Raw genomic sequence first — 14,031 nt, 5'->3', positions numbered from 1 at the left:
GGAGGTGTTCTTAAGGAAGAGAAAGTTTCACTCTCAGGTTCCTAGTACACATGAGATTCGCCCCCTAGTGGCCAATAGACCGGTTTATAATATTGCATAAGGGAAGGAACTACCATTCCCAGGATCCCTCATGCCCTAGGCAAGACTGGCAGAAGTTGGGAGGCGGGGAAGATGATTGCGAATGATCTCTGATCAGGGTGATGAGGAGCAGCTTGGGGAATCCTGAGGGGGAGGAGGCTATGAAGTATGATAAAATGGAAGCAGCTGAGGGGCAGGGGGAGGAGTGTATGGAGACCTCAGCTCTAGCATGGATCCCAGGGGGTAAAGTAAAAGGTTTTCTGTCTGCTACAATACCCAAACTGTTTAAGACCGGGGAGAGAAGGCTGATGCAGTGGGGAAGAAGCTTGTGGAGGATGTTAGCCTAATGAATTGCCTACGGGGTCAGAAGGGAGTGCTATGAATAAGAATGTTACAGGGAAGAAATGAAATGAAATTATCCTATTGAATGACCTGAGACTATGTGATGAAATGTACTGATGGTGTAAAGCTAAGGAAACTAACAAACTGCTGAAAGTGAAAGCAGTGTCAGAAGAAGCTAGACACTCATTAAACCTTCCTAGTGAAGTGAGCTGGACTATGTAAAGAAAAGGGGAATCAATGAGAGTTGTGAACTGTGTAACTAAAGATTAAGCAAAATAAAACCCTTAACCTATAAGAAGCATTGGAGTTGCTGTGCCTTCTTGGTAAAAATCTGTGGTAAAGATACGGAAAGGTAGCAGCCATTTGAGAAGAGTGCCTGAACCAGAGAGTGTGGAGCAAGGACAGCGCCATGGTGGAAGACTTCCAGTAGCATTGAATCCAGGGAAGCTAAGCGGTATGAGCCTGGGCCGGTCCTTGGAAGGGTGACCAGCTGACACTACTTAGGACACAGGTGCGTTTGCGCTTAGCTAAATTAAGATAACACTGTCTTTGTCCTTTGTGCTATACTTTCTGCTGCTACATAACTCTATTTTTATAATATCTTTGGGTGTGGAGTCAGTTTATTATTTTGAGCATTATGAATTCAGGTTTATTGTAAAAGAGAACGTAATAACTCTTCAGACACTTCACTGTCTAATACCAAAGTGTGCCTGTGTCACTTCTTTCTATAATTTATACTAATGTCACATTTCACAATTACATCCAAATAGTGTGTAATCTGTGTATGCTCCACAAGTCAACATATAGCATGATTAAGGTAATTATCAGCCTTATTTTCGAAAGTGATGGGCGCCCATATTTCGACCCAAATCGGGAGATGGGGGCCCATCTCGCAAAGGCACCCAAATCGGTATAATCGAAAGCCGATTTTGGGCGTCTTCAACTACACTCCGTCGTGGGAACGAACAAAGTTGACGGGGGCGTGTCAGAGGCATGGTGAAGGCAGGACTGGGGCGTGTTTATCGGCCGAGGACAGATGGGCGCCTTCGGCCGATAATCGAAAAAAAGGGCGGCAGAAACGAGAATTTGGGTCACTTTTGCTGGACCCTTTTTTTCACGACCCAAGTCCCAAAAAAGTGCCCCAACTGGCCAGATGACCACCGGAGGGAATTGGGGATGACCTCCCATGACTCCCCCTGTGGTCACTAACCCCCTACCCACCACAAAAAAAGAACTTTAAAAACTTTTTTTGATAGCCTGTATGCGAGCCTCAAATGTCATACCCAGCTCCCTGACAGCAGTATGCAGGTCCCATGGAGCAGTTGTTAGTAGGTGCAGTGGACGTCAGGCAGGCAGACCCAGGCCCATCCCCCCTACCTGTTCCACTTGTGCTGGTTATTATTATTTATTATTTATTGCATTTGTATCCCACATTATCCCACCTCTTTGCAGGCTCAATGTGGCTTACAATTCATCGTGGATATTAGAAATAGAAAATAGAAAATATACATTTGGTTTATAGAGGGTTTGGGTTACATGGTGGTAAAGTACATGGTTGTATTACAGCAAAAGACGTTTTAAGACATTCCTACCTGTATTCCTATTTGTGCAGTTACACGTATTGATCTTTGTGATATATCTTTTCGAAGAGATAAGTTTTCAGTAGTTTGCGGAAATTGGCCAGTTCATGGACCGTTTTCAGGTTGCGTGGTAGTGCGTTCCATAGCTGCGTGCCCATATAGGAAAAGGTAGACGCATGCAACAATTTGTATTTCAGACCTTTGCAATTGGGAGGATGAAGATTGAGGAATGTGCAAGAAGATTTTATTGCGTTCCTGTGAGGTAGGTCTATTAGGTCTGACATGTAGGCTGGGGCGTCTCCATGGATTATCTTGTGGACTAGGGTTCAAAGTTTGAACGTGATGCGTTCTTTAAGTGGGAGCCAGTGTAGTTTCTCTCGTAGTGGTGTCGCGCATTCATATTTTGATTTACCGAATATTAATCTGGCTGCTGTGTTCTGGGCTGTCTGGAGTTTTTTAAGTATTTGCTCTTTGCAACCAGCATATAGTGAATTACAGTAGTCCAGATGACTGAGTACTAGTGATTGTACCAGATTGCAGAAGACGGACCTTGGAAAATATGGTTTAATTCTTTTTAGTTTCCACATTGAATGAAACATCTTCTTAGTTATGTTTGTAGCATGATTCTCAAGTGTTAGGTGTCGATCAATGTTAATGTTAATGGTTAATGTTGAGCCCTCCAAAACCCACTGTACCCACATGTAGGTGCCCCCCTGCACCCCTTAGGGCTATGGTAATGGTGTAGACTTGTGGGGAGTGGGTTTTGGGGGGATTTGGGGGGCTCAGCACACAAGGGAAGGGTGCTATGCACCTGGGAGCTATTTAAAATTTTTCTTTTTAATTTGTAAAAGTGCCCCCTAGGGTGCCCAGTTGGTGTCCTGGCATATGAGGGGGACCACTGCACTACGAATCCTGGCCCCTCCCACGACCCAATGCCTTGGAAAACCGATAGCGCCCAGCTCAAAACCGCCCAAATCCTAGGTACAACCCGTATTATCGAAAAAAATACGGTTTGTCCCGCCCCTTCGCATGGCCGCCCACAGAGATGGGCGCCCATGGAGATGGGCACCCACTTTCGATTATGCCCCTCTATAGAAACTAAATCAACATCTATACCCATTTTCTATCATAGCCTTCTACAAAACAGGGAGTTCATTGATAAGGAGCTTGGATTTGGGATTTGAAAATACACATGTAGAATCTGATGGATTATATTTCTTGAACTGTACTTATTATAAACCTTCAAGCATAATTGCCAAGTCAAAACCTTGTGATATAAGTTTCCTTCCATTTTGAGTCTTGTATTTGAAATTGTCTTTCTTCAGGAGAATCCTGAATCTTATCCTAAATTATTATAGCCCTAAAGTGCCCATGGCAGAGCATTTACCTTTCTCAATGTTGTTTTCCAAGATTGCAATCTTATACACACTAAACTGGGTGAAAATGCTTCTTGGATCACATCTCTCAGCTTCCTTCATGGCTTCTTTAGCCTGCATAAAAATATATCAAATGGTAATTTTGAATAATATTACATGAGTAAAAAGTCCTTGCTACAATCTGTCGTATTTAAGGGTCAGAGGTTTATAATGAAAACAGAAAAGGGATATTTCCATACACATACCAGAAAGTGAAAGCAGAGCATTAGCTTCTAAATGAAAAAAGTAAAACATTTTTACCTAAATTATGGGTCTGATCTGATATCCACCAGTGGGCTGGCAATGTAACTTTAAACAGATAATTTATCTGTTTAAAGTTGTAAGTAGAGGCAGTAGCAGTAAATGGCCATTTAAAATCATAGTGTGCATGCTTTTGTTTGATTTGAGACAGCACCAACGTTTATGCCTTTCATTTTATGAGCATTCAGGAGGCACACCCATATACATCAATTTGAAGTTTATGCCTTTCATTTTATGAGCATTCAGGAGGCACACCCGTCAATTTGAAGACCCCTGAAGAAGGCCGGTTGGCCGAAACACGGACCGTGTTGGATCCTAATAAACTTCTTTGGTGCCCATACTCCCTATGGTTTTATCTGGTCTGTTTTGGTTTTTCTTCCGCTCTTTTTGTTGTTGTCTGTGTGTTTTGCAGGAGACTTGGACCTTTTTTTGTTGGTTGCCTTATAAAAGTCTTCACACTCTTGTACATTTCTCACATTCTGCTAAGAAATACAATTTAAAATGCAATAAAGTAGACCTGGGAAGAAGATACACCTTTCAGCAAGCCAATGAGCCTAAGTAGCACAAAACAAAAGCCAACACTGGAATGGCTCAACAAGAAGAAAAGTTTGAGTGAAGGTACTTGCAACTATATTTTTGTGACCCTTTATTTTTATTTATTATTTATTTATTGCATTTGTATCCCACATTATCCCACCTCTTTGCAGGCTCAATGTGGCTTACAATACATCACGGATAGTGGAAAAGAGAAGAGGTTAAGCATTTGGAGTTACAGCAGGGTTTGTGTTGGATGGTAATGGAATGCATAAAAGTAAGAGGCAGAAGGCATTGATTTACATTCATGGTATAAGTGTGAGTTTCATATGACTTGGTCTTTGTGATAAGTCTTGTCGAAGAGATGGGTCTTTAGTAGTTTCCGGAATTTGGTTAGTTCATGGACCGCTTTCAGGTTACGTGGTAATGCGTTCCAGAGCTGTGCGCTCATATAAGAAAAGGTTGATGCGTGCATTAGTTTGTACTTTAGACCTTTGCAGTTGGGGAAATTAAGATTGAGGAATGTGCAAGAAGATTTTTTAGCATTCCTAGATGGTAGGTCAACCAAGTCTGACGTGTATGCTCACCTTTATCCACATGTTTATTCACACCTTCAAAAAATGAAGCAAATTGGTGAGGCAAGACTTCCCTCGGCTGAACCCATGCTGACTCTGTCCCATTAAAACATGTCTGTCTAAGAGTTCTGTAATTTTATTCTTTATAATAGTTTCCATTATTTTGCCTGGCACCCATGTCAGGCTTACCAGTCTATAATTTCCTGGATCAACCCTAGAACCCTTTTTAAAAATTGGCGTCATATTGGCCACCCTGCAATCTTCAGGTGCTATGGACAATTTTAACGACAGGTTACATATTACTAACAACAGATCAGTAATTTCTTGCTTGAGTTCATTGAGTACCCTTGGATGTATGCCATCTGGTCCAGGTGATTTACTACTCTTTAATTTGTCAACTTGGCTCAGTACATCTTTCAGGTTCACCAAGATTTCTTTCAGTTCTTCTGCATCATCACCCTTGAAAACCAATTCCAGTATAAGCAGATCTCTTACATCTTCTTCCATAAAGACAAAAGCAAAGAATTCATTCTGTTTCTCCTCTATGGCCTTGTCCTTCTTAAGCGCCCCTTTTGCTCCTTCGTGATCTAACGGTCCCACGGATTCCCTCGCAGGCTTTCTGCTTCTGATGTACCTGAAAAAGTTGTTACTGTGAATTATAGCCTCTGTGGCAAGTTTCTCTTCATATTCTCTACATAAGTACATAAGCACTGCCACGCTGGGAAAAGACCAAAGGTCCATCAAGCCCAGCGCTCTGTCTCCGACAGCGGCCAATCCAGGCCCCAAGAACCTGGCAAAAACCCAAAATGTAATAACGATCAATGGACTTTTCCTTCAGGAATCTGTCCAGACCCCCTTTAAACTCAGCAAGGCCAGCTGCCGTCACTACCTTCTCCGGCAATGAGTTCCAGAGTCTAACCACACGCTGAGTAAAGAAAAACTTTCTCCAATTTGTTTTAAACCTACCACATTCTAATTTCATCTTGTGTCTCCTAGTTCTATTATTGTTAGAAAGCGTAAACAAACGCTTCACATCTGTCCGCTCTACCCCACTCATTATTTTGTAGACCTCTATCACATCACCCATTAGCCGCCTTTTCTCCAGGCTAAAGAGTCCTAGCCATCTTAACCTCTCCTCATAAGGTAGTCGTCTTATCCCTTTTATCATTTTCGTCGCCCTTCTCTGCACCTTCTCCAATTCCTTTATATCTTTTTTGAGATGAGGCGACCAGAACTGAACACAATACTCCAGGTGCGGTCGCACCATGGAGCGATATAACGGCATTATAACATCCTCATGCTTGTTTTCCATCCCTTTTCTAATAATACTCAACATTCTGTTCGCCTTCTTAGCCGCCGCAGCACATTGAGCGGAAGATTTCAACGTTCTATCCATGACTCCCCCCAGATCCCTTTCTCGGTCCGTAACTCCTAAAGCGGAATCTTGCATGACATAGCCGTAATTCGGGTTCCTCCTTCCCACGTGCATTACTTTGCACTTGTCAACATTGAACTTCATCTGCCATTTGGATGCCCAATCCCCCAGTCTCACGAGGTCCTCTTGTAATCTTTCACACTCCTCCCGCGACGAGACGACCCTGGAAAACTTTGTGTCATCTGCGAATTTAATTAACTCACTAGTTACTCCCATCTCAAGGTAATTTATAAATATGTTAAAAAGCAGCGGTCCCAGCACAGACCCCTGAGGGACCCCACTAACTACCCTTCTCCATCGAGAATACTGACCATTCAACCCTACTCTCTGCTTCCTGTCTTTTAACCAGCTCTTAATCCATAATAATACACTGCCTCCGATCCCATGACTCTCCAGTTTCCTTTGGAGTCTTTCATGAGGTACTTTGTCAAACGCCGTCTGAAAATCTTGATATACAATATCCACCGGCTCCCCTTTGTCTACATGTTTGTTCACCCCCTCGAAAAAATGCAGTAGATTTGTGAGGCAAGACTTCCCTTCACTAAATCCGTGCTGACTTTGTCTCAGCAGCCCATGCTTTTGTACATGCTCCGTAATTTTATTCTTAATAATAGCCTCCACCATTTTTCCCGGCACCGACGTCAGACTCACCGGTCTATAATTTCCCGGATCTCCTCTGGAACCCTTTTTAAAAATCGGCTTTACATTGGCCACCCTCCAATCTTCCGATACCACACCTGATTTTAGGGATAAATTGCATATTACTAACAGCAGCTCCACAAGTTCATTTTTCAGCTCTATTAATACTCTGGGATGAATACCATCCGGACCCGGTGATTTACTACTTTTTAGTTTGCAGAACTGCCCCATTACATCCTCCAAGTTTACAGAGAAATCATTTAGTCTTTCTGACTCGTCCGCTTCAAATACCTTTTCCGGCACCGGTATCCCTCCCAAATCCTCCTCGGTGAAGACCGAAGCAAAGAATAGCTTTATTAATGTTTTGCATCTGACTTGCCAATGTTTATGTTGCTTCTTATTTTCTTCAAGTGGGTCCTTTTTCCAATGGCCTCTTTTACTTCACCTTTTAACCATGCTGGCTTTCATTTTCTCTTCTTTCTACCTTTGCAAATACATGGAATGCATCTGGACTAGGCTTCCAAGATGGTATTTTTGAATAACGTCCATGCCTGATTTAGTGTCCTAACCTTTGCAGCCAGTCCTTTTAGTTTCTAACCATTTCTCTCATTTTATTATTGTCGCCCTTCGAAAATTAAATGTAGCTATAGTAGATTTCTTTTGCAGGTTCATCCCAGATAGTAGCTGAAACTTGATCATGGTATGATCACTATTTCCCAGGGGCCCCAACACCGCCACCTCTAGCACTATGCCCTGCATGCTACCAAGGACCAGATCCAAAATGGCTCCCCCTCTTGTCAGTTCCTGGACCAGCTGCTCCAAGAAGCAGTCATTTCTTACATCTAGAAATTTTATCTCCCTGGCACTCTATGATGTAATATTTATCCAGTCAATATTGGGGTAATTGAAATCAAAACTCACTCTAAATAATTCTACTATAGTGTAAACGAGTATTGGAGGTGTACTACTGCCAACACATATGAAAAAAAGTGGAGAAAAAAGACTTCAGAAAATCTCTCGAGTGCTCTTCATGTGGAAAACCACCTTTCAAATTTCTAGCACTCTAATTCTTCAATCACCAGTCTTCACAAAAAAACTCCACGCTTCTAATTCATATAATGCATGCCTACACACCTTTTCACAATACTCGATGTTGAAGGCTCGAAATCATAGTAAACAAACGGTGAAAATAATTTCAACTTAACTGAAATATTCTGTCGTCGCATGCAATGTTCCAAAAGCCCAACAGGAGACCCTGTTTCGCCAATCCTAGGCTGTTTCAAGGGCCAGAATTCTCATAAAGACAGTTCATTCTTATTTTCCAAATTCACCGCATTCAACTGCCTCTTATCGGCGTCCTGAAAACAACTCCTACTTCCTTCCTCTTTATATACGTCATGTCTTCCAACTCATTGAATCATCTTCAACAACTTTATTGACAAAGATCTGTTTCACAAAAAAGCTTTCCACTCAATTGCTATGTTTAATCCCTTGGGTATGACAGTCTGCAGTATATATATCCATCGTTGTTCCCGCTGTCTCAACTTTTTCTTAATATCTCCTTTACGTTCCGAAACTTGTATTTGTTCTAAGACAACACATTGCATCTGATCAAAATCATGTTGTTTCAAGAGACTATGAGAAACCAAAGGTTCATATGTCTTTTTTGCTTGTATGCAATGTCTATGTTCGATTAGTCGCGTTTTTAACATTCGGGAAGTTTGGCCCACGTAATATAAATCACAAGGGCATTTTAATAAATAAATCACATTTTTTGATTGACAATCCGTTGCACATTTTAAATAATATGCCTTGCCAGTACGTGTATCCATGAATTTATCCGTTGCATGCATAATATGGCACACTGAACATTGACCGCAAGCCTTATGTAATCCTGTTCTCATATTCATGTTATTCCCACGGTTCCATGTATAAGCTACACATAATAAATCCTTTAAGTTATTCTGTCTTTGATAGGCGAACAAAATTCTTAAATCACGGAACCAAGGATAAATCTGTAATATAGGCAAGTGCTTTTTGATAATCTTCATCATTCTATTTGTATGCATATTATATTTAGTTACAAAAGTCACAACTTCCTGTTGTTCTGCTGTATTTTTCATAGGATTAAGAAGCCATTCTCTATGGTTATGATAAGCTCGTTTTTTTGATCGAGATATCAAAGCTGTGGGATAACCTCTATCTTGAAACTTCCTTTGCAAATCATACGTCTGTTGCAGAAACTTTTCATTCGTGGAACAAATCTTGCGATACCGCAAAAATTGTGCAAAGGGAATATTAGTTTTACAATGAGCCGGATGCATACTATGAAAATGTAGTGTAGACAGCGGGAACAACGATGGATATATATACTGCAGACTGTCATACCCAAGGGATTAAACACAGCAATTGAGTGGAAAGCTTTTTTGTGAAACAGATCTTTGTCAATAAAGTTGTTGAAGATGATTCAATGAGTTGGAAGACATGACGTATATAAAGAGGAAGGAAGTAGGAGTTGTTTTCAGGACGCCGATAAGAGGCAGTTGAATGCGGTGAATTTGGAAAATAAGAATGAACTGTCTTTATGAGAATTCTGGCCCTTGAAACAGCCTAGGATTGGCGAAACAGGGTCTCCTGTTGGGCTTTTGGAACATTGCATGCGACGACAGAATATTTCAGTTAAGTTGAAATTATTTTCACCGTTTGTTTACTATGATTTCGAGCCTTCAACATCGAGTATTGTGAAAAGGTGTGTAGGCATGCATTATATGAATTAGAAGCGTGGAGTTTTTTTGTGAAGACTGGTGATTGAAGAATTAGAGTGCTAGAAATTTGAAAGGTGGTTTTCCACATGAAGAGCACTTGAGAGATTTTCTGAAGTCTTTTTTCTCCACTTTTTTTCATATGTGTTGGCAGTAGTACACCTCCAATACTCGTTTACACTATAGTAGAATTATTTAGAGTGAGTTTTGATTATTATTCTACTATCCCTGTGGGAATTATCAGGTAATTGAAATCACCCATTATTATAGCATTGTCCTCATCTCTGTAAACATTTCTTCATTCATCTGTTCATTCTGTCCTGGCGGACAGTAGTACAGCCCTACAAGAATACTCCTTCCCTTCATACATGGAATTTCTATCCATAGTGATTCCATACTGCTATCTGTGTCATGTGAAATGTTTATTTTATTTGACTCAATTCCCTCTTTATCATATAGCACAACCCCCTCCAATTTGATCCTCTCTATCATTGTGATACAATTTGTACCCTGTTAACACAGTGTCCCATTGATTGTCCTCTTTCCACCAAGTCTCTGAGATGCCTATTATATCTACCTCATCACTTAGTGCTATATATTCTAACTCTCCCGTCTTATTTTTTATGCTTCTAGCATTTGTATACAGGCACTTCAAATTGTGTTTTTTCCTTTCATCTACAAGCTGCTTAGAAGCTGAAGGGGATAATGTGCATCCTTTATCCTGCTCTCTCATTAAGCACACCTAGCTTACTTTCAGCATTGTTGAAAACTCTACTGGGATTCCCTAAAAGTCCTGTTTCAATAGTATACTTCAAGAATACTCCACACCGAACCACGAGCTCCTGGGCAACTGTTGGCTTCCCCCCCCCCCCCCCCCATTCTAGTTTAAAAGCTGCTCTCTCTCCTTTTTAAAAGTTAGTGCCAGCAGCCTGGTTCCATCCCGGTTAAGGTGGAGCCCAACCTTTCGGAATAGTCTCCCCCTCACGGCCAGTGCTAGGGTTTCTGGTGCCCTCCTGCAGCCTATTAGTCAGTGTCCCCTACGGCTCCGCCCCTACAGTAGTCACACCCACAGTAGCCATACCCCTTTTACCAGCCATGGCACATATAAACAGGCATCATTGAAAATATTACACCAGTATAGAAGAAGAAAAATAACTGGTGGGGGTTTTTTTCCCATTATAAATAATTTCTGTAAACTGTTATGGCTCCAGTATACCCAAAATGGCACAAACCAAATTAGCATAAAGACCAGGAATTAGGAGAACAGTCTTGCCAAATCTGAAACAATATGTTACCAAAATCTCAGAACCTAACAAACAGATCCCTATTCAGACACTTGGCCTTGAGGTCACACATGCAAAACGGATATAGCCCCTCTTCAAATTCTTCAAAAAGTAACCTGAAATCCTAAGAAGCTAGACTCTGCATGCAGCACAATACCACAAAAACAGAAAGAAACACATTGCTATACATTGCAAAATAAGACAGCAGATGTAAGTTCTCAAACCGGACATATTCCAAACACTAAAATGAAAATAAAATGATTTTTTTTCTACATTTGTTGTCTGGTGACTTTGTTTTTCTGATCATGTTGGTCCCAGTATCTGATTCTGCTGCTCTCTATCTGTTCTCTTAACTCCGTTTCTAGGGCTTCCTTTCCACTTATTTCTTTACTTTCCTCCTTTCTTCTTCATTTCTTGCCCTATGTCCATAAGTAAAAGCTGGATCCTCCGCAGACTTGACTGGAGGAGGTATAGAGTGGATCCAGCTTCTACCTTTTTTCTCCATCCATGTGCAGTTTTTCTCCTCTCTTCCTTTTCCCTCATCTCCATCAGTATGCATCTCCTTCCTCTCTCTTCGCTCTCCTCCATGTCCAGCATTTTTCCTCTCTCCCCTCCATTCATGTTCATCTCACTTCCTCTCTCTTCCCTCCCCTCCAGCCATGTCCAGCATTTCTCCTCTCTCCCCTACCCTACATCCATGTGTATCTCCTTCCTCTGTCTTCCCTCCCCTCCATCCATGTCCAGAATTTCTCTTCTCTCCCCTCCATCCACGTGTATCTCCTTCTTTGTCTTCCCTCCCCTCCATCCATGTCCAGTATTTCTTCTCTCACCTGTCCCCTCCCATCCATGTGCATCTATTTCCAATGTCTTCTTTCCTCTCCATCCATGTCCAGCATTTCTTCTCTCTCCCTTCCCCTCCATTCGTGTGTATCTCCTTCCTTCCTTCCTTCCTTCCTTTCCTCCAACCCTGTCCAACATTTCTCCTCTCTTCTCTACCCTCCACTCCATCCATGTCCAGCATTTCTCCTCTCTCCCTTCCCCTCCATGTGCATCTCCTTCCTGTCTTCCCTCCCCTCCATCCATGTCCAGAATTTCTCCTGCCCTCCCCTCCATTCATCCATCCATGTCCAGCAACCCTCCTCTCTCCCCTGCCCTCCCCTCCCATCCATGTCCAGCAATTCTCCTTTGCTCCTATCATCGCCTCCCATCCATGTCCAGCGATTCTCCTCTGCCCTCCTCTTCCATCCATGTCCAACGATTTCTCCTCTCTCCCCTGCCCTCCCCTCTTATCCATGTCCAGTGATTCTCCTCTGCCCTCTATCTTCCCCTCCCATCCATGTCCAGTGACTCGTCCCAGCCCCCACCTGCCACCCTTTTCAGCCCCCGAGTTCCAGTTCCAACCCCAGCCCCACCTGCCCACCCTCTTCTCCTGCAACATCTTCCTTTTCATTCCTGCCGCCCTGCGGAGTTTAAATCCTTTATTTTACTTCAAGTTACAATGGCGGCAGCAGCAGTGAAAGCAGCAGGCTCATCTCCTGCCTTCCCTTCCCTTTCAGTGTCCCGCCCTCGCGGAAACAGGAAATTACATCAGAGGAATGCGGGACAATGAGAGGGAAGGGAAGGCTGGAGGTGAGCCTGCTAGTTTCACTACAACAGCTGCCGCGACTTGAGGTAAAATAAAAGATTTAAACACCCCAGGACAGCAGGAACAAAGGGAGGGCTGTCGGGGAGCTGGGGGCAGTCAGGTGGGATCCGAGAGCTGCCTGCAGCTGGGCTGGAACTGTGAGCCGCCCGGGCAGCAGTAAGCATGGCTTGTGGCACCCTTCAGAGGTCGGCGCCCCCCCCCCCCCCCGCCATGCTTACCACACTTACCGGGTTCCGCAGGTCCCCCTTTCCTAGAATGTCGCCCAGTTCCTAACAAATCTAAACCCCTCATCCCTGCACCATCATCTCAACCACGAATTGAGACGTTGGAGCTCTGCCTGCCTTCTGGTTCCTATGCATAGTCTAGTGGTGGGGAATCCCAGGCTATTTATACTCTATGTTTTAAAATGAAGGAAGGAAGGCCAAGCAACAGCTGCCATGGATCAAAGTAAGGTGAAGGACGCTATTAGAGCTAAAAGAAAATCCTTCAGAAAATAGAAGAAGGATCTGACTGAATATAATAAGAAACAGCTTAAGGAATGGCAAGTCAAATGCAAAGCGCTGATAAGGAAGGCAAAGAGGGATTTTGAAAAAAGATTGCGTTTGGAGACAAAACCACATAGTAAAAACTTTTTTAGGTATATTAAAAGCAAGAAACCAGCAAAACAATCAGATGGACCGCTAGATGACTGAGGTATAAAAGGGTACTCAGGAAAGAAAAAGCCATAGCGGAGAGATTAAATTCAACAAGGAAGATTTTGGAGATATATCAGTGCCAGAAATGGTACTCAAAGCTGATGAGTCAGAGAAAACGGAATATAATCTCTATAAACTTGGAAGATGTAATGGGGCAATTTGACAATTTCAAAGAGTAGCAAATCACCTGGACTGGATGGTATTCATCCCAGAGTACTGATAGAATTGAAAAATGAACTTGCAGAACTATTGTTAGTAACATGTAATTTATCTTTAAAATCAAGCATGGTACTGGAAGATTGGAGGGTGGCTAGTGTAATGGTGATTTTTTTGAAAGGTTCTTCAGGTGATCCGGGAAATTATAGACAGGTGAGCCTAACGTTGGTGCCGGGCAAAATGGTAGAATGGTGGATAGTGGGTTCCCCAGGGGTCTGTGCTGGGACCACTGCTTTTTAGCAAATTTATAAATGATCTAGAGATGGGAGTAACAGTTGAGGTAATTAAATTTGCTGTCGACAAAAAGCTATTCAAAGTTGTTAAATCGCAAGGTGCTTAGTGGAGTTTAAAAAAGGTTTGGACGGCTTCCTAAAGAAAAAGTCCATAGACCATTATTAAATGGACTTGAGGAAAATCCACTATTTCTGGGATAAGCAGTATAAAATGTTTTGTACTTTTTTGGGATCTTGCCAGGTATATGTGACCTGGATTGGCCACTGTTGGAAACAGGATGCTGGGCTTGATGGACCTTTGGCCTTTCCCAGTATGGCAATACTTATGTACTTATGAT

The 14,031-nt window shown here is 42.4% G+C and overlaps 1 protein-coding gene across 1 annotated transcript in view; it reads right to left on the bottom strand.

Annotated features, from left to right (window-relative positions):
* The window catches only part of TEX11 (testis expressed 11), a 278,077-nt gene that overhangs the window by 168,310 nt on the left and 95,736 nt on the right, over positions 1 to 14,031 (bottom strand). Inside the window, exon 9 of the mRNA XM_030210589.1 lies at positions 3,388 to 3,490. Within this exon, the coding sequence (XP_030066449.1) occupies positions 3,388 to 3,490 (103 nt within the window). The remainder of the gene's footprint in view (positions 1 to 3,387; positions 3,491 to 14,031) is intronic.

The sequence above is a fragment of the Microcaecilia unicolor genome, chromosome 7 (genome assembly GCF_901765095.1).
Source record: "Microcaecilia unicolor chromosome 7, aMicUni1.1, whole genome shotgun sequence".
NCBI lineage: Eukaryota > Metazoa > Chordata > Amphibia > Gymnophiona > Siphonopidae > Microcaecilia > Microcaecilia unicolor.
This window is presented reverse-complemented; position numbering and strand designations above follow the sequence as displayed.